This window comes from Sciurus carolinensis, chromosome 12, assembly GCF_902686445.1.
Source record: "Sciurus carolinensis chromosome 12, mSciCar1.2, whole genome shotgun sequence".
NCBI lineage: Eukaryota > Metazoa > Chordata > Mammalia > Rodentia > Sciuridae > Sciurus > Sciurus carolinensis.
The window spans coordinates 47,079,222-47,101,075 of NC_062224.1; the positions used below are offsets into that span (position 1 = coordinate 47,079,222).

The 21,854-nt window shown below is 33.4% G+C and overlaps 1 protein-coding gene across 2 annotated transcripts in view; it reads right to left on the reverse strand.

Annotated features, from left to right (window-relative positions):
* Mtpap (mitochondrial poly(A) polymerase) overlaps nucleotides 1-21,352 on the reverse strand; it is a 28,564-nt gene extending 7,212 nt beyond the window's left edge. The window contains exons 1-6 of one of the 2 annotated variants that reach the window (XM_047520264.1): nucleotides 21,168-21,352; nucleotides 16,837-17,009; nucleotides 16,081-16,314; nucleotides 14,612-14,836; nucleotides 9,813-10,024; nucleotides 5,721-5,947 (exon numbers count right to left, since the gene is read on the reverse strand). In XM_047520264.1, coding sequence (XP_047376220.1) covers nucleotides 5,721-5,947; nucleotides 9,813-10,024; nucleotides 14,612-14,836; nucleotides 16,081-16,314; nucleotides 16,837-17,009; nucleotides 21,168-21,324 — 1,228 coding nt within the window. In that variant the 5' untranslated portion in view covers nucleotides 21,325-21,352. The remainder of the gene's footprint in view (nucleotides 1-5,720; nucleotides 5,948-9,812; nucleotides 10,025-14,611; nucleotides 14,837-16,080; nucleotides 16,315-16,836; nucleotides 17,010-21,167) is intronic. The other variant, XM_047520263.1, reaches the window with a different exon arrangement.
* Between the last annotated feature and the right edge of the window lie 502 nt (nucleotides 21,353-21,854).

The following is a 21,854-nucleotide window of genomic DNA, read 5'->3' on the forward strand; positions in this document are numbered from 1 at the left end:
TACATTCTGTCATGTATAAACTAAAAAGAAATTAAAACGATATTAAAAAAGAGTTCTGTTGAATAATATTGCTTTAAAAACCTGATTCTCAGTCCACTCAGAGATGACACCCCATCATTGTTTAATCCTGTACCACTGATTTTCGACTTAAAAATATTGTATGAAACAATGGAAAAAATTCCTAAGTAAATACAAACTCTCAGTTGTGAGGAAAATAAACATGGAAGCACCTTATTTAACTCATATAGAAATGTAATGACACCTTTCATTATGTGAACTTAAAAACCATAGGAAAAATGAACGCTTTGTGCTTATTAAATCCCTTGCTTCCTTTGGAAATCTTTAACTTCTCATGGATTGGTATAGCATTCACTGTTTTTCAGCACAACACATATGAAAAATAAAAGTCACTGAGAAACATCCTCATAGACCCATTCAGATAGATAAACAACACATTTTTCAAGAAGCCATATGATACTACAATAATTCATAATTTGTTACAGAGTTCACTATTGGCAATAACTGATATTAACAGATTACTAAGTGTTTACAGCATAATCATATCTATGGGCTGTATAACCATTTATGTTCATTTATCTTGTCAAAGGAGCAGAAAGAAACATTGTATCAGGTACAAGCACTTCTAATAAATAAGGAAAGGTTGATGAGAACATGAATAAAGGATGTAGTAGGCATCAAGTTCTTGTGAAAGCTTAATATCTCTCTTATTAAAAAATTCCTTTATCATGTTATATTTTATAATAAGAATCTACTGAAACTAGAACAGTTAAAAATATATATATAAAGAGCTATATTCAAGTTCTATTACACTTATTAATAGGTCTAAATCTTCCAGGATGCCATGAGTCAGCAATCATTAAATGAAAGAGGCCAACATGTGATTCTGCTCTACTAATTAACAGTACTAACTGTGGAGGACAGAAGTTTAGGCTTAGCAGACATCTAAGGAAAGTCTCCAATGTGAGGCCACACAAAAAATAAAGCAAAAAACTATTTTTAGAAAGGGGCTAGACAAAGAAGATCACATGAATAGATCATACAATGCTTCTGACTATTTCTGAGAAAAGACAGAAGACAATAGGTAGCAAGTCTAAAATTAAGTTAATGTTAATATGTAGCAAATGAGGGAAACAAAAATAAGAAAATAAGTAATGTTATAAACCATTATTAGCTCCAAAGAATATAAAAAGTTGAGCAGGAAAGAAAATTTATTTTACTTTACTCCATGATCAGATATGAACAGCATTTATATACTCCTAATAATGTAATAGGTACATAGCAAAATTATGATATATGAGCGATAGAAAGGATAGGAACAGTGGAGGGGGGAGGCTACAGAAAAGAGTTAATGCCTCCTCTTCCATAAAAGAAAATCTTTGGTATCTAAACCTGGAAAAAAAAAATGTTCAAATGGCTAAAAAAGTAATTCAAACATTTGATTCAGAATTAAGAGTTAAATGTGTGAAATATGTCAGTTAAAAGAGTTAAAAGTAGTGAGCCCCCCATGGAGAGACACAAAAGAAGAAGGAACAGGTTCAGAGGGTAAATTACTACTACAAAGTTTGTAAGATTAGTTTACTCTTTAACTGTGTGTCTGTAACTTCAATACAAATGAAACATTTTTTAAGAATGTTATTTTCCTCATTTGTAAGAGTGTTAACACTAATAAGAGTGAAGTCTACCAGTGTACATATATTTGAGACCATTAGACATGTACACACATATACATACATATATATGTATGTGTGTGAATACACACACACACACACACACACATATGACAAAGGACTCATACCCAGAATATACAAAGTTCCTACAAATGAATAATACAAATACCCCAAAAAGAAAAACGGGCAAAAGACTTACAAAAACTAAATAAGAAATGTTTAAATGGCTAAAAAGAAACATGAGAAGATGCTCAACTTCATTAGTCACTGGGGAAAAGAAAATTAAAAGCACACCATGATGCCATTACACAAGCACTAAGAATAGCCAATCTTGCAGATCAGATGTCTACAAAGACAAAGAACAGCTAGAACTCACATGTAATATGCATGGGAGTTTACACTCTGGAATACTATTTGATAATATCTACTGAAGGTGAATACACCCAAATTCCAAGATTCAGATTCCACTCCTAGTATACATCTGATAGAAGTGAATGCCCATGTTCACCAAAAGATAACGTGCCAGACTGTTCATATCAAAGGATACTGCAAATGTTACAGTTCCAAATTACAAATTACTCAGATACCCATCAAAAATAGAATTAAAACATTTTTTGGCATATCCTTATAATGAAATACTACATACCAATGAGAATGAATAGTTCACAAATACACTAAAAATATGCATCTCCCAAAAATAATGTTAAGCAGGACAAAGTCAGACACAAAAGAATACATACCATATGATGCTATCTTTAATGAGGTAAAAAGCTGTGCTATTAGGAAGGGTGGGGTGGAACAGGGCCTCAGAGGAAGCATAGCTGGAATTTCTGGAGCATTTTATCTAATCTGCTAGTAGTTATGGGTGTGTTCCATTTGTGAAATTAGTATATATATATATATATATATATATATATATATATATATATATATATACACATATACTTCTACATGTATTTATATTTCAGTTTAAAGTAAGTTCTGAAAAGTGCTTGGGTTTCAATCCTAGCTCTATTGCCCTCTAGTTATATGCCCTTATGAAATTTAGATAACCGCTCAGCTCAGTCTTATTTTCCTCATCTACAAAATGAAAATAGTAATACTGTCTCATAAGTTTGCTGGGAGAATTGAAAGAAATGCTGCATACAATTTTTTAGCCAAGTGCTTGGCACAAAGCTGGCACTCACTAAATTGTTACTGGGTCATAAATTAAAGCTATTCTCTATTCTGGGGTCTCTGCATTAATACTGATAATGAGGCTGCCCAGTCATTTCTTCCTCAACCTCCTAATTCTTCACTGAGGACCTAGACCAAAAAAACTCTTACCAACAGATGTTTATAAGAGGAAAACACTATATATAAACATAAGCACAGAAGTAAATATAACAAAGGTAGCAAAGTCAAAAAAGATGGAGGATAAAAGAAAATAAGACACATGGGGAAAAGTAGTAGAGACTGTTAGGAAACTCAAAGAGAAATTCAAGAGTAACTAAAATATAAAAGTTCCCTTTGTAGTCCACCTTGCTGAATGCAAAAAGCCCCCAGTGTTAAAACGTTCATCTATCTGTCTGAATGATATTCACTAAACTTGTACTGTGGACTCAGCAATATGCCAGGAACATAAAGACAGTTTGCTCTAGAGAAGCTTTACCAAGCTCAGTTAGACAGATAGAAGAACCACAACAATCTAACATCTGTTCCAGTACAGGTGTGTAGGAGAACTTAGAAGCCAATAGAGCACAATACCTCTCAGAAGGCAGGAAGGACAGCCAGGGAAGACATAACAAAGGGGATCCACACTGCACTGGGTTTGTCAGCTGCCCCGCACCCCACCCTCACTAATCTTGAGGAAGTTCTCCAGGTAAAAGGGAAGGCAGGGAGGTGACCATCACAGACAAAGGCAAAGACTTGAAAAAGCATGAAAGATCTGACATCAGCAAGAAGTTTAGAGTACTCACAGAAATCAACATAACAGAAGAGGAAAGGGAAGATCACAAGGGGCCTACATACAATGCTAAAAAGTATGGGCTTTATGTCAGCCTAAGTTCCAAGCAGTGCTTTATTACAAAGTCCTAGAAGTTCTGGATGTGTTCTAAGAATTCATTTTAATAAACAAGCAAAAAACTTTTTTCATTTTTTTTTTTTTTAAATTTCAAAATTGGACACAATACCTTTATTTATTTTTATGTGGTGCTGAGGATCGAACCTGGTGCCTCACACATGCAGAGGCAAGCGCTCTACCACTGAGCTACAACCCCAATTGCAAAAGGCCCGAAAATTTCTCTAACAATGTTTTAAAAACTGAAAGAAAAAAATTTTAAAACGATTTGTTTTGAAGTGGAAAACTAAAAAACCCCAAACTAGTTCAGTCTGTTTTGATGCCATAAGACATGAATATATTTAAACTTATTTTTACATAGATTTAAAATAAAAATGACATGTAATTTTTAATTTGTTCACAAATCATGTTCTTTTTCAAAAATAATTATTGCAAATATTTTTAAAACATTTTAACTTAAAAATTTTTTTGACAGATTTCAAAGGAGATAACGTATCAGATATGTCTTTTTGAAAAATTACTTTGTTAGTTAAGAATAGATGGTGGGAAGCAAACTAGAGGTAAGGGGAGAAAACTACAGCCTTCAAAGGGCAACAAGGAACTGACTCAGGCAGGGTAGGGAGTATTTGTAAGACTGGAAGAGAACAATCAGGACTCTCAGTAGTAGTCTGCCCCTAACATAAACCTGCCTCACTTATTCTTCCTTTTTATAGCTTCTGCTCTTTCTTTTTGAACTCCAAAAATTCCATGATTTTTCCCCACAATGATTTATATGAGAGTCATATTATGCATCAGTGTACACACACAGCAGTAAAAAAAAAAGAAGGGTTACTTATAGGCTGTTTATTAGTAAGATTCTATCAGTACTCTGTATGAGTACATCTTACCTCTTCACTAAAACACGTCTACATTCCCACAGTTCCAAAAATAACACCTGACACATGAAAATCAACAAACACTAAATAAATGACACCAAGGGATAAAATGAGCAGTGATATGGATGTTACCCTTTATTTCAACTTCAGAAGTGACCTACATGAGCATCACCCTACCCCTTTGAAAACTTTCTATTTTCCATTAACTTATCACAGCTAGCTTTCTTAAAAGCCCAATCTCAAACTATACTAATACTTAAAAGCATTCACAGGAAGGGATTACTTCTAATTTGGTTAATAAGGGAAGGTAGCACATAATAAACAGTTTATTGACAGAGAAGATACATTTCAGACAGAAAAATGAGTGTGAATAGAAGCACTAAGATAAAATGTCATGAGAGCACTGGCTGGAATGTGGGTGCACATGAAGACAAACAGTGGAAAAAGAGACTGGAATATCATATTATAGCTAAATAGCTAAAGGTTTTAAGTGCCACATTAAGTAAATAGTTGAGGTTCATCACAAAGGGAATAAAATTCCTTTTAATGTTATTTTAGACAGGATGAACTTAAAAGAATTATCTGGCAACAATATATAGGATGGGTAGAAGATAGGAGCATATAAATATTTTCAATATATTTCAATTATCTTCCTTTTAGAAATCAGAACTATAATATTTTACTATAAATCTGGAAAGAGGTTCATATTCAGAAAGTCATCTCTGAAATTGTGCTCCAATCAAAAGTTGTATGTGGGAAATGTTTCTTTTCACTCAGTCAACTAAGGGAGAGGCTCTGACTGGTCCCATGACTGTTGTAAACAACTCTGTCAACTGACACAAATAAAATAGAACTCTCAAAATTTGGAAAGGCCCCAGTTCCACAAAGCATCTGCTCTCATGACCCCTGGTGGCCATTAAAAATAATAAAAAAGCACTTAACCTTCAGATCACAATTTAATTCAAATTTAATTTTTGGATTGAAAAATAAAATTATAAGACTAAAAAACAGATATTCAGGGCTTTGATAATGCATGGTAATTTAACTTTATTCATAATATCAAAAAGAGAAAATACAGAAGACTGCTTGTAGTCTTACCTGCTAGGATTTTTAGGGAATCTAGTGTTGGAAGAATAGGGGGTGATCTTTGCTGGAGAAAAAAGATGACCATCACTGTAAGAGAGAAATTTGTAATCCAAGCACCAGGAATACTAGTGGTTAAGGAATGTGCTCGAGCCCAACATCGCACACTGAACACCAAGGCTCTTACTCTTGAATCCAAGGCACCGTACATATAAAGGAGTTCAGAACTTTTCAAGGCAATCCTTCAAAAAAAGAAAATAAAAACAATTTTCTACCCCCAAAGTTACAATCCAAGGATAAAACAAATGGGAACTTATCTAAATATCTTACTACATCTGAAGGTACTGAGAATACCATGATCTAATAATCAAAAGCATTAGGCATCAGCAAAATAAAATTTAATGTAAATGGTTTAACATCAAATACATTCATTACCATTAAAACATCATTTTAAATATTGACAATCACAATGAAGTTATAAAAAACTCAGAATTCTTTAAATTTTTTGTTCTTTTTAGATATACATGACAGTAGAATGTATTTTGACATATTATATATACATGGAGAATAACTTCCCTTTCTTGTAGTTGTACATGATGTGGAGTTATACTGGTCATGTATTCACGTAAGAGCAAAGGAAAGTTATGTCCAATTCGTTCTGTCTTTCCTATTCTCATCTCCACTCCTGTCCCTTCATTCCCTTTTGCTTAATCCAATGAACTTCTATTCTTTCCCCTGCTCCTTATTGTGTGTTAGCATCCATATATCAGAGAGAACTTCCGGCCTTTGGTTTTTTGGGACTGGTTTATTTTACTTAGCATGATAGTCTCCAGTTCCATCCATTTACCAGCAAATGCCATACTTTCTTTCTTTTTTATGGCCCAGTAATATTGCATTGTGTATATATCACATTTTCTTTATCCATTCATCTACTGAAGGGTACCTAGGTTGGTTCCATAGCTTAGTTATTGTGAAATGAGCTGCTATGAACATTGATGTGGCCACATCACTATAGCATGCTGACTTATATGCTGAGGAGGACAGCTGGGTCAAATGGTAGTTCCATTCCAAGTGTTCTGAGGAATCTCCATACTGCTTTCCAGAGTAGATGCACCAATTTGCAGTCCCACCAACAATGTATGAGTGTACCTTTTCCCCCACATCCTCGTCAACATTTACTGTTACTTGTATTCTTGGTAACTGCCATTCTGACTGAGTGAGATACAATTTCAGTGTTATATTAATTTGCATTTCTCTAATTGCTAGTGATGTTGAACATTCTTTCATATATTGTTGACCAATTGTATTTATTCTTCTTTGGTTCCTTTGCCCATTTACTGATTGGGTTATTTGGTGTTTTGTTTTGTTTTTTGGTGTTAAGTTTTTTGAGTTCTTTATATATCCTGGAGATTAATACTCTATCTGAAGTGCAGGTGGCAAAGACTTTCTCCCATTCTGTAGGCTCTCTCTTCATGCTCTTGATTTGTTTCCTTTGCTGTGAAGAAGCTTTTTGATTCGATACCATCCCATTGATTGATTCTTGATTTCACTTCTTGCACTTTAGGAGTCTTTTTGAGGAATTTGGTTCCTAAGCCAGCAGGATGGAAATTGGACCTGCTTTTTCTTCTAGTAGGCATACGGTGTCTGGTCTAATATCTAGGGTACGTGATCCCCTTTGAGCTGAATTTTGTGCAAGGGTGGAGGAGAGGGATTTAATTTCATTGTGCTACATAGAGATTTCCAGTTTTCCCAGCACCATTTGATGAGGGGCTTTCTTTTCTCCAATGTATGTTTATGGTGCCTTTGGCTAGTATGAGATAACCATATTTATGTGAGTTTGTGTGTCTTCTACTCAAAACTCAGAATTTTAAAATCAAAGTTCCTAAACATGATTTAAGTAATAAGTGAAAGACACAGAGCTTATTATAACAATCACTGAAGACACAGATGCATCACACCTGGTTTATTCAGTCCTTTGGCAGAAAAGTTATCCTAAACACAGAGGAAAACATTCTATTCAATTGATTAAGAAATTATTTAGTCTTAAAATTCTTATAATTTCTAGAACAGCCCAACTCATCCAATAAGACTACTAGAGGTAGGAAATGAACACCTCAATTGAGAAGTTCTTCCTATTTTAAACTTAGGAAAAGTCTAATCTGAAGATAAAATGCCTGTTAAGAAACCACACTCAGGCTGGGTGTGATGGCACACACCTGTAATCTCAGCAACTCTGGAGGCCGAGGAAGGAAGATTGAAGTTTGAGGTCAGACTCAGCAAGTTAGCAAGGCCCTAAGCAATTTATTGAGACCCTGTCTCAAAATTAAAAATAAAATAAAAAGAGCTGGGGATGTGGTTCAGTGGTTAAGTGCTCTTGGGCTCAATCCCCTGTTATCAAAAAAAAAAAAAGAAAGAAAGCAAACTCAAACCCTATTTTCAGTAAGTTTCCTGGTCAAAATTTTAAAATGCATATTTGAAGAATTATTAATAAGAACTATTTTAGAAATAAGTTCTTTTTGATCAAAATGTGCCTTATAATTTCTCAAAGAACCTAGAGAGATCACAAAATCATTTACGAGTATCAACTTAAACTGTTACTGAAGTACCAGTACAGCATTTACATGTGAATTTAAAATAAAATAGCAAATTAGAAATACATGGTGACTGTTTTATATATGTAAATGCACCTAAATTAAGCTAAAAAACAAATATTAATAGAGTATGATATCTCATAAAAGGAAACATTGCAAGCATATAAAATTATGAAGAAAGCATAAGACTAGTTCTTAAAAACCTGTGACAAGAAGACATTACAAAAAGAAATGCCATTTTACATGTTATAAAGGAAATATATAAGAAAAATACAGTACATTTAATTTTTATATTAAAATTTGGCAAGAGCTGGATGTAGTGATGCATGCCTGTAAATTCCCACCATCTCAGGAAGCTGAGGCAGAAGGATGACAGGTTCATTTATGTGAGTTTGTGTGTCTTCTACTCAAAACTCAGAATTTTAAAATCAAAGTTCCTATACATGATTTAAGTAATAAGTGAAAGACACAGAGCTTATTATAACAATCACTGAAGAAATGCCATTTTACATGTTATAAAGGAAATATATAAGAAAAATACAGTACATTTAATTTTTATATTAAAATTTGGCAAGAGCTGGATGTAGTGATGCATGCCTGTAAATTCCCACCATCTCAGGAAGCTGAGGCAGAAGGATGACAGGTTCAAGGTCAGCCTTAGCAATTTAGCAAGATGCTGTCTCAAAACTAAACAAAACCAAAAAAAAAAATAGAGACTGGGGATGTAACTCAATGATAAAGCAGCCCTGGGTTCAATTCCCAGTACCAAAAAGGGGTGTGGGGCAAGAAATAAAAAGACTTTACTCCATGGACTGCTTGAAAGAAATTCAGAAATACTAAGCATTAGTTTGCCAGTGAACATTTGAGTTTTATCTAAACTGCTCTAGACTGAATTTCCTGCATCTATTTTCAGTTATGATTATTCATGTAACAGATAATATACTGAAATCAAACTCATCCAATGAGGTTACTAGATGTAAGAAATGAACACCTCAATTGAGAAGTTTTTCCTATTTTAAACTTAGGAAAAGTAATCATTATAAAAAAACTTGTCATTCCCATCTCACTTTTTTCTTTTAAAGGCAACAGGTTAAGAAAATACCATGCAGAAGTCGTAAGCTGTTCAGACCTCTTTCTGACCTAATAGCAAAAACCACATTTGTTTAGTACACAAAGCTGGAGGCAATTCAGAGGTAAAACTCAAGGTGCTACTTTATTTCTAAGTATACTTATAAAGACTTATGCTATAGATAGTACATTTTACACTATCAGGCTATATAGTAAGAACAAAGAAATACAGTTCTTCTCAGATGATGTCAGGTATGCTTACATTTTAAATGCAATCCTTTGTTCAGGAACACCAAATGATCAAAAGGTATAACACAGAGGATTTCCTACTTTTCAATTAGTACTGAAGCATGTCCTAAGAATTCAAAGCCACTGATTCTGTATATGAAAAAATTAAACTAATAACTTACAAAGTTCACATTTAAGATGATAACTGAAGAGACCATACCTATTGTTAGTAGTCAAATCACACTGAAATCCAGAGGCTTGATGGGAGAATCTCACAAGTGGACACCGAGCATTTAATATTTTTTGTACACCCACACAACCAGGGCCAAAGTGGTCAAGGCATTCTCCTATCACAGAAAGGATCTTCTGAGTTGCAATTCTTTCTGAAGGAACATTTTTCACTTGAAATTCCATCAAAAAATTTCCTATGTTCTAAACAATAAAAAACATTTGTAAATAAGGGCTTTTTGTAAGAAGGAATTTATTTGTAAACTTTTCTTGTAGAAGGTTACCCTAAATTATTTCTGGCAAAAAAGAAACAAATCTACAAAATAAAAACTCTTCGTGCAATCACTGCCAAAAGCTGGATAAAATGTTCTTAGTCACCTTTTGTTTCTCCAGAATATAAAGTACTAACTTGAAAAATCACTGGCTTTTTCTTATTAACTTACAAAACAGTACTATACATATAACTACTTATTCTATAAATTCAGTGAACATATATTTGCCCTCTCCTAGTTAGCCATTACATTTTAATAGCTAAAATTGTGGTAAGTCTACAATAGCAAAGAGTACAGAACAGCATATATAGACTCAATTATGTATAGGAATTTTTAATGTTGAATAAAATGAACTATAAAATAGTAGAGAAAAATCCCTATTCTACAAATGAGTCCAGAAGAAATGTTAAAAAATAGACAACATACTTCAGTCTTAAAACAAAATGAATTCAACATGGATCAAAAACTAAAACATAAAAGGTACATCAGTAAAGTAGAAGAAGTGAAATATTGGAATAGCAAAGCATTCTCTAAGCATGACACGAAATTCCAAATGACACAAAAGAAGTAATATGATTACACAAAAACTGATAATATATTAAGGCAAAGCATACATTCAGTACTAAATAAAACATAAATCAGTAATACATGTTACAGAAAGGGTTAATTCATGAGGACTTCACACAAATGAAGGGGGAAGACACAATTTTTAATAGGCAAAAAAAGACACAAAGTTAACAGAAGAAATAAAAATAGCTAATAAACAAAAGGTGTTCATGTTTTCTAGAAACTAAAGAAAGTAAAACAGCAATGAAATTTTTCATTTAACAGTCTATCAAAGACTGACTTTCAGCACTGGTAGGTATAAAGAAATGAATACAATATTGGTGGCAGTATAAATTTGGACATACTTGTAGAACTTGTCAATAGCTATTAAAATGTTAAATGTATATTTTGACTATTACAATGCTAGAAATTATTTCAAATAAATAGTTATATAAATGAGCCAATTCACAAATAAGTTCACTCTCTAAAGCACTGTTCACATGGTAGATAATTTTTGGCAGCTCTAAGGAGCTTAATAAGCTTCCCCTCTTCTAGAAAGCATTCCTCCTAAAGGGATTAAGGCACAACATTTATCATGGAAATCTACTCAATTCCTCTCAGCTGAGTAGACAAAGCATGGACAGCTAGCTATTCTAAGCACTATAGGAACATACCATGCATTCACCCAGAGATCTACACTGGAAATTAAAACTAAGACTGAGAGGTAACTATGTAGTTGAAATATGTAACTGAAGTTTTGGGGCACGTATTCTATACCACAAGCATGAAAAAGTAAAGAAAATCAATAGAAGTAAGAGGGAAGAGTGAGGGGAGAAAGATAAATGAAGCAAACATATGGAAAGAAACAAAACTTCATGGGTTCTTATTAGTCTATACTTCCTCCTTCCAGTCCTTTCCTACTACTCATCCACATTATTGACTCTGGGTCTTAGTTAAGTTAGTTTGGGTTCCTTTCTGTTATTTTCAACCAAAGAACATTAACTAATATAACTGGCAATAAAGAGTAGAGGAAAAGACAGCACCCCAATTGTCTGAACAGAGGATTGGTTGAGTAAATTAAGATACAATCATTCAAAAGAATATGCAAACAAGGATGCAGTAGTAGACTGGACTGCAAAACACTATTAACAGGAAAAAAGAAAATCAAATAACAATTTGTATATTAAATTATTATCTGTAAATATTTAGTCTTTTTTAAAAAAGCACTTATACATGCAAAAGAAAATTAAACCCAGAATAAAATACATTGTACAATTCACAGTGGTTATTCCTGGAGATGACTAGACCAAGCAGAGATAGTCAGTCACATTGCACATTTCTGTATCTACTACTCTATAATAAGAAAAAATAGATGAAATATACAAATATTACATGTATACAAAAAATTCCTATAAACATGTTATATTGTTTCTATTAATTTTTACCCTCTAGACGGATTACGATTTACTAGGATGATTTTTTTATTAAAGGGAATAAAAACACATTTTCCTTAAAAATATAAATGTTTCAAAACTCTGGCAGTCATTTGGGTTTAACATCTTTAATTTTTTTCCCTAGTTCACTCTATTTTCAAATACAAACACAGGGGCTGGGGATATAGCTCAGTTGGTAGGGTGCTTGCCTTCGAGCCCAAGGCCCTGGGTTCAATCCCCAGCACAGCCAAAAAAAAAATACAAACACATACAAATTTAAATGGGAAATAAGACAAACAAAAACAACCTGCAAATTAAGTATGGGGCTCCTTCACAGAAAAACAAAAAAGAGAACATTTTCCATGAATATTAAACAGGGCCAGAAGAAATAACCAGTTTGGGGATCAAATCACCTCAGGATGGTAAAAGAACATTAATCGGGAGTCACACTCTATGGTAGAGGAGTAATGTAGGCCTCAAGCTCAGAAGTAAAGGGTTAGACTCACTCCTGAGAAAAGTGATAATCAGACTTTTAGAAAACTAAATACTATCAATGAAAGAATAAAGTCTTTGAGGTAACAGAAGTGAAAATGATACTAGAAAAAACAGATCTGAGTAACGGAATTACAGACAGGAAATTGGAGAATTATGAACTATGAGCAGGGATGATAGCTAATATGAAGGTGTTCATCAAACACTCTGCATCACCTTTCTGGCATTTGGTAGGATATCACATTCCTGTACCTCTAAGGTTAAGCCCTGTCATGTGCTTTGCTTTGGCCAATGAAATGTTAGCAAAAGCTTCATGTCACTTCTCCGCAGAAGCTTAAAGAGCACTGAGTGCTTGGGAGAATACAACATCTACAATGCCACTGTTCACCTGGTTTGGACTCAAAGTCCAAGAGGTAACAGTTATGTGGTTGACACTGAAATTTGGGGTTATTTATTACCAAAGCTTAACTTAGCCTAATCTGACTGACATAATAAGCAAAAGAACAAGAAGCACATGGGGTAATTAAATAAACTGATCCTCACAGTAATAAAAAAATACAATTGTAGAAGATGTAGATGATGAAAAACACATCTATAATGAGCAAAAATAAAATACTCTCCCCAAACTACTCTTCAAAGTAGCTTTTCAAATCTTTACTTGAGAGAAAAATTCTTTAGAAACAGTTAATAGACACTTCTCACTAATACTTGCTATTCCTGTAGCACTACCTAAATGCAGATAATCTAATAAAGAAAAAATATATACTTAGGCGCATTGCCCATACCAGTCATCTACACAACAGAAAATAGGATTTAGCCATTAATTTTTACTTCTATTACATAAATCCTCTAGACAGCATCTTACTAGAAAAAGCAAAGCTGATGGAAAAACCAAAGATGGATTTTAGCTTAGGATTTTATGCTAAAATGATTGTTGTTAAATTACACATTTCGAATGTAAGCATCTCTCACACAATGAAACAATGGATAAATCTAAAATTTACTCTTAGTAAGTAACCTTCATTTATTTATTAGCAAACAGTCGGTTAACTAACTGTTGTGCACAGGGTAGCACACACAGTGCTGTAGATATACCAAAAAGTCTAACACACTCTTCCTAACTTCTCTCAACTTAGGCTGAAGAATAAAACAAGTACATGAAGGGTTATACAACAAAGTGGAATGCCAAAAAAGACAACAAAGTACCAAGAAGTAACAGAAGAGCTCACTAAAGTGCAAAGTAAGGCTTTAAGAACTGGATGAATTTGATTAAAATTTTCACTCTATGGCTAATGTTTCCATTAGCAAAGCTATTATAACCTTTAATTAGCATTTCTCAAAAATCTTAAGTATACTACTATTTATAAGATAGAAACTCACAAAATTTAACAATAAAGGTGGAAAACTAAACAAAAAATACATGAGGCAAATAGCAAATAACCCATCTTAATAACTAAACAATTTAAGGAAAAAGCATTTATAGAGTTGAAAAGACAATTTAATGAAAATGTGAAGAAACAATTTGATAAGATGTAATCATACATCTATGCCTATATGAAGCTAATAAAGCCTTTGAATAAATAAAAATCAAAACAATTTTCAGAAAAACTTAGTCAAAAATAAATTTAGAAATATTTCAGTAGGTTAGATCACAGATAAAAACATTAGTTAAGAAACATATAATGTGAGTAACATAAGCAACCTTAACCTAAAGGAAAAACTTCTGAACCATTGAAAAGAATGTTTTTTGTTTTTACAAATTATGCAGAGTAGTCACAATAAGTAATTCCCTATATAAAACCATATTATATAAAGTATTATCCCTATGATATATATATAATATATATATATATCCCTATAGATATAGTAATCCCTATATAATACAAAGACTTTACAATTCCAAAGAATCAATAGCAAATAAACCATATTCTTTAAACACAACATTACTAAGTTTAGAAATAAAGTTAAAATTTTATTAAGTTCAAAGATTTTACTTTTCTAATTTCTTAACTTTCAATGATCACAGTAATGAAAAGAAATACAATTACCTTATGAGTGCTGATTTTTCCAATTTCATCTAAATCCAAAAACATGTCCAAATCACATCCTAATTTCCCAAAAGTGTTCACTGAGGAGCCGAATGGTCTGACGGTACAGCCTGGAAAATATGCAGCTGCTATGTCCTCAATAAGAGAACAGGTGAGATACCGGAGCCTGGTGTTTTCCTCTGTTAGCTGGAATTCCTTCAGGAGAGTGTTTAACTGATCATCTATCTAGCTGGCCAAAACAAAACCCACAAAATACAGAAAATGTACAGGTCATATAAATAATTGTCATTTTATTTCTAAAGATGTGATAGTTTTAGAGACCTACCTTAAAAATATACTTTTTTTCCTTCAGTCTTAGAAGAAGATTTAAAAAATAAGAAATCAATTCTTTACAAAGCACTGAAAACACTAGCATAATAAAAGCTGGCTAGAATTAAAACTATTTTTTGCAAGCAATGAGTAAAGTGTTTTAGAAAAATGAAAAGTAAGCAAAGGACTCCGAAGAGGTCAAAACAATCACAAAACTGGGAAACCAATGTTAAAGGGCAAGAAACTTTAGAAGTAAACAACAACTTAAGTAATGAAGGCCCAAGGTCTACATATCTATAAACAACCTGTACATACACAGAAGTTTGGTGCTAAAATTATCAGAACTTTGAAACTGTGTGCTAGGTTTAAGTATTTAAAGTAATAATAGTAATATTGAAAATAACTGAACTAAGCATTCAACTAAAAAAAAAAAGTGAAATATACAAGATTAGAAGTACAGAATTCAAGTTAGATCAAACCAAAAAATGGTAGTATTTTGATAAATAAAACCATGAACCGATTCTTTGTAAGGACTATGAAACTAGCTAAAAGTTCAAAAAGTCTAAGAAAAACCAAGAAAAATACAATACTGGGACAAAGAAGAGATAAAACTAGAAATAAGCACTTTAAAATTTACATAATACCAGGTATAATTTATGTCATTATGTTCAAAATGGAAAGAAAATTTGATCATCTAAAAAGGCCCAAAATTTTGGAAGGCTATGATTACCTCTGAGGAGTACTAGAGGGCATGGGGTGTGGAACGGAGGATTACTTTCACTCTTCACTTAACATATTCTGTAGTTTGAATTTTTTTTTTAAAAATACACTTTAAGGGTTTATTCTCTGAAAAAGACAAGGAGAAAACTGTACTATCTCAAAATCATTTTCCATTTATCAAAATAGATAATCTGAAGTGTGAAAACCTGACATTTACTTGATGTGCTGAACCTAATGAAATTGCTAAAAAGCTAGAAATGGAAGAAATCTCTTCATGTTATGCATTCATCACCACCATCCACCTCCACAACCCTTTCCAGTCTGTAAAGCTGAAGATCTATACTCATCAAACAATATTATAGTGTGCACATTTTATAAGAACTTTCATAATAAATAATTTCAAAAATATTTTTAAAGTTGAAGTATACCTATAAACTTACACTTTCTGCATAACAAAGTAATTCAAAGAGCTTCTTGCTCGAAGGAGGCAACTGGTTACTTGACTGTATATGTGACCATTCTGAAGTCTGGTTTGATGGATTCTTTGGCTTTAAATTGAAGAAACGAGACCTGAATGGAATTGCAGCCTCTGTGACCATGCTTGGAGTATGAGTTCCATTCTGCAGTGAATGTATGCTTTCCTTTTGGCAAAATTCTACAACAGCATAGAGACCCTATGCCAAAAATGTAAAAACAAACAAACAAACAAACAAACCAAAATGCATTTTACGTTTAACATAGTATCTTCAAAATAATTATAATGCTATGAAATACTACTTTTTAAAAATTTACAAATGATATTATTCTAACATGAGCATGTTTTACTCATATATGTAAATTAAGAAAAGGAATATAAAGTGATACCAGTTAAGAGAAACTTTAATGTTGAAATAGAAAATTAAAAGGCAAAACAAAGATTCCCTCTCACTGTGCTGTATCTAAAGTATTATATTATCAAAAATATTCAAATAAGGGGAACATTCAACCAAAAATTACTTGCAATTCTAAAACACTACTGTTATGAAATTTTATTCTCATGTCAAAAGAAAAAAACCTCATTAAAGAAAGTTAGATGATGAAAGACATAGGACTTAAAAACAGAATCTAACTTTACCATATTACAAAAAGTCAACAACAAAAAATGTCTATCCTTTAAAAGCATGAACATTAAGTTAGACCGTTCTTCAAATACGTACAAAGCTCTCATAGAAGAAATGATTATTAATAGGTCCATGTTGGGATAAATACTTGAGAAACTTTTTTTCACTGATTTTATTTGGGCAATGAATTAAAACAGTTCGCTGTGCCTGTTCTCGTCTTTCTTTTTGCACCTCAGAGAATCTCTTTTTGGAACTCTTGTCTTCAGAGCCTATGAATGAGACAAAAACATTTTCATCACATACATATAAGCTCACATGTAAAATTTAAAACATATTTTGAAAGATTTGGCATGGATCCACCATATTACCCAGCAATATCACTCCTTGGTATTTATCCTGAAGAATTAAAGTCTCTCACTACAGTGACAGGCGCATACTCACAAGAAATTTTCATAAGCCTAATGTAATAAGACAATTTTAGAAGTCCAATACAATGATTTAAGTTATTAAGGAGTTTATCATTGTCAAGGGTCTTGTTCAAGCTCTATCAATTATGTTACCATCTATCATGTGATCTACATTACAGGGAAATTAAAGAAATTAAAACCCAGTGCTGCCCAAGAGCTCATAATAATTTCACTAAAGATATGGGGCATTTCCCCTCTCCCCCACCACTTAAATACCTTTCTATGGACAAGGAGTTTTACAAACACAGAAAATGAAGAAAAGAACTGTAACAGTCAATAAATTAATCATCACCTGGCCACAAAGGGGAGATCAAAAAATGAACTAAGTATAAAGAAAAAAAAAAAAATCACTCGAGTTCTAAGAAAACATTAAAGCCAAACACTGAATTTTCTTTTTTTAACAACTCATTTTGCCTCCAAGATATTTAACTTCACAGTTAAGTGGCTCAAAGTGCTTCTTTCTAAAGTCTGGAATGGTAGACTCTACCATTCTACCAGGATATACACCACCAAATCTAAAATCGATAATCACAAAATTTCAAGGAGATTAAACAAAATAGAAAAATGTAACTGACATGGAAATCAGAAGTTTTTAGCCTCATTTTCTTTCAACGAGTCACAAAACTGATGGCTCAAGGAAACATTTACCTACACTATCCTTGAATTTCAGCAAACCCCAACATATCTTCACGGAAAAAACAGAGAAATATGAGTTACTGACAGCAGAAGCTGGCTGAACCATGAAATATTAGCTTAGGGCAAGTCTACTGGCAAACTAGAGAATTCTTGTCCCTGACCTACTTATCATTTTTAACAAGTGATCAAACACAAAGGAACATATTTCTTATTCCTAAAGGACTAGATGCCGAAAAAACATCTTTGAATATGTGCCTTTGTCTCCATTCCCAGTATCAATTCTTTACACTAAACTCTTATTTCAGTCCTGTATCACCACCACCATAGCCTGACTGTGAATTTGGTCTTAGTCATTCTAGTTTTGTCTTCTCAAGTGATTCTCTATACTGCTGCCAAGATCTTTATAATATATAATAATATATATCTTTAAAAAGCAATAGCTTTTTAAAAAGCCTTAATTCTTTGATTTGTCTGCTGAAAATCCTTTAAGAGTCGTCACTACCTTTAAGATCAAGTCTAAATTCCACAGCATGGATATAAAGTTCCTCACGCTTTCTTATCTTCCCTCTTCAACGTCAGTTTCTACCACTCTTCTTTTGCACTTTTCACATATAGCAGTGGACACACAAGATACTATCACATACTATGAACTCTCATGTCTTTTCCCTCTGTTGAAATGCCCACCTTCTCATTTTCTGTCTGGCAAACTCCCATTCATCCTCCAAATTTTGCTTAGGTCTGTAAAGACTTTTGACTCTCCATGGTAGAATCTCTTCCATCTCTATATTACCTTATCTCAGCTTCTATGAAGGAATGTAATTGTATTGCTTAATACTACAATTTAAATAAATATTTAAATATATATTTAACAACACAGAGGTCTAAGCAGTTAAATAAATATTTATTTACAACATAGGAGAATATCTTTTTCCATGTTGAGGACATGGACATCTCTACTCTTGTTCAATCTGATCTCAGTCTACCAATTGTCCTCCTTTCTATCAGTCCCTATTTCCTTCTCTTCTTATGCTACAGACTCTGCTTAGACCATCTTGCCACTTTTTCAGTTGTAATTACCACTTGTACACATTCTTGCCTCTGATTTTCACTGAGTCTAGACAGATGTCCACCTACTTACTATAAAAGTAAAGTCAAATAGTATAGAAGTTTGTAAGTATAAATCCTCCTCTAGACTTCTTACCTAATGGGAATTAATGGGTTAATTTGAATTAAATTTTGCCACCTGTATTCGAAAGAGTCCTGCATAAGGCCACTCCTATTCTCTTCCTACTACAGTTCTTTCCACTACTTACAATGAAAGTTAGATCAAAACTAAAACCAACCTTAAAACAGTAAAAATGTCTGTTTCTGGAGTTTGCTTACAACTCCAGAAGTCCCAAGCTTTCAATTCTGTGTATGTCACTGAAATTGACACAGGGGCATTAAAATAGGTTGGAAATTATAATCTACAGCTTAGATATCCCTTATATATAAACATATACATGAAACATAATCATTCACCTATTTTTTCAAAAGAATAGAATTTTAAAAGCACAATGTTTATTTCAAAAGATATCACAGTGGTATATTTACTCTCAATTTAAGTTTTTACAGGTGTCCCATATCTACGATCATGGGAATTAATGGGTTAATTTGAGTTGAACTTAACCACCTGTATTTGAAAGAGTCCTGAATAATGACACTCTTATTCTTTTTCTACTACAGTGCTTTCCACTACTTACAATGAAGCTAGGTCAAAACTAAAAGCAAAAAGGAAGTGGAAAACTAGATTTTACCTCATTATAAACATTTTTCAACCATTAGCATCTGACCAAAAATGAAACTGAATGACTCATGACAGCATATATTCCATACTACTAGAAAATCTTATATGAATATTTCAGCAGAGAGTTCTCACACTGCATGAAAAAAGTGATCTGATATTTCTCAGGTTCCTCCCAATTATAAAATTATTATATGTATGCATATAACAAGTAAGGTGTAGTTGACAGTTTCTCTTTTGAAATGGTAAAGAAATTCACATAAGCATTTTGTTAACTTGTTATAGCACATGAATGTCCCTGAATATACAAAATGAAACATTTCCTTTAAATATAGAAACTGCAAAGCTTGTAGTAAGTGAAGAAGATAGCACTGAAATTAAAAGTGGGTTTTACCATTAATCTTTGCCATGTGTAGATGGGGAAGGACTGAACTTGCAAGCTGAACTAGTCTGTCTTCTCAACTATAAAATGGAGTAAATAATAATTCCTTCCATACCTAGTCCACAGGTTTAGATCTCAAAGAGCACAGGAAAATACTTTCAAACTTAAGGCACTATACAAATGTTAAATTCCAAAAGCTTTTTTAGCAGAATTCTTACTCAAATTTGCAGGGTTAATGAAAACTTTTCAACAGAAACAGCTTTACTAATATTTCAATGAGATGCCATGAGTATTTCTCACTCTCTGCCCATGAGTCTTTCATACAGTCTGATGAAGACAATAACTTATCAGAAAGAACAATATTTTACTTGTTTAGTATGCTTTTGAACTGCCCCTAGAAATAACTTCATCTCTTAAAACGGTAGTTCCAAGAAATGGTAAAAATAATAACTTGCTTGGCAACTTGACTCAAGATCTAAGTTGTGTGACCATGCACAAGTTATGTAGCAATTTGAGTCTCTTCCTATATTTATAAAATGGAGACATATATTATAGCAAGATTGTTTTAACAATTATAAATAGCATAAACAAGCTCTTGGGCCACAGGAGAGGTTCAGAAAGAATGAGTTTCTCAATATACAAAGAAGCATACAAATTTAGAACACTCTCCCCGAGCCCGCAACAACAGAGAATGAAAATCTGTTACAAAAGACTTTGCTTAAAACAGCCAAAAAATAAACAGCAGAAAGCTTTATCAACAGAGCCCTACTTCTGGGAGCCAGAAAAACTGGTAATTCATTAGGCTCACTATATTCAGCCTTCAGTAACATCTTATGGATGTCAAAATCATATGGATTAGTGAATAATGAAGGAAATGACTGACAGGAGGTATATTATTATTGGCTAACAAACTGCTCCTGGCCTGAACTTCAGAGGCTTATACAACTGCATTACTATAAAAAGGAGCAGCCCCCCAAAAAACGTCACACAGCGACTTCAGCAAAGGCGGCGGCCTTAGGTCCCCCTAGTGAAATGAAAGGAGGGCGGGACACAGTTATTTCCACCCGTCAAAGCATATGCCATGATCCCCACTCTCTTTCCTCTTTCCTCGCCAGGTGTGGGACCGAGCTATGGCAAACCGAGGACACAGCGCCATTACCTGTCTCCGTGCTCCCAGATGGCTGCTCTTCTCTCCTTAAGTCTGCGGCTACAGTTCCTGGACAACTGAGAGGCCGAAGAGCAGGACGCTGGAATCGACTGTTTCTCTGGGCACACAGGGACACACAGGTCAAGCGCCCCACGCCACGAACCGCCATTGTCAGAGTAGCGGAAGCGCGAGACTCAAAGGTCAGTGGGTTTTCGCGCCTGCGTTCTGAGACGAAAACAACGGGAAGCCGCGAGGGTCAAACTAGGGGAAGACGTTTGCTTATAAAACAAGAAACTGAGGTCGGAGAGATGCCTGAGATTTCAGACATATTTATGTTGTCCAAATTTAAGCGTTTGTATGTCTCACTATACTCTTGTGAAGTAAGCAGTGGTATTTCCACTTTAAAGAGTTTAACTTAATTCTTAAAGCTCATTCTCATTTTACAGAAGAGGAAAATTAATGAGATTCAGAAGTCAGACCCAGCTCCAATTTCCAATGTTATTGTTTTGTTCCCTACAAAAGATGAGGTTTGTTTATTCTCGAAAGGGTTACAATTCTTGTAGGTTTGTATATGATGATAAAGTGATTTATATGATTGGCTCGTTTTGAATTCATCCTTTGTTTCCCCTTTCCCTGAACAATTTCTCCACTTGTTTCTAAGTACAAATTACTAATTGGACTACCTTTCTTCACTCCCCC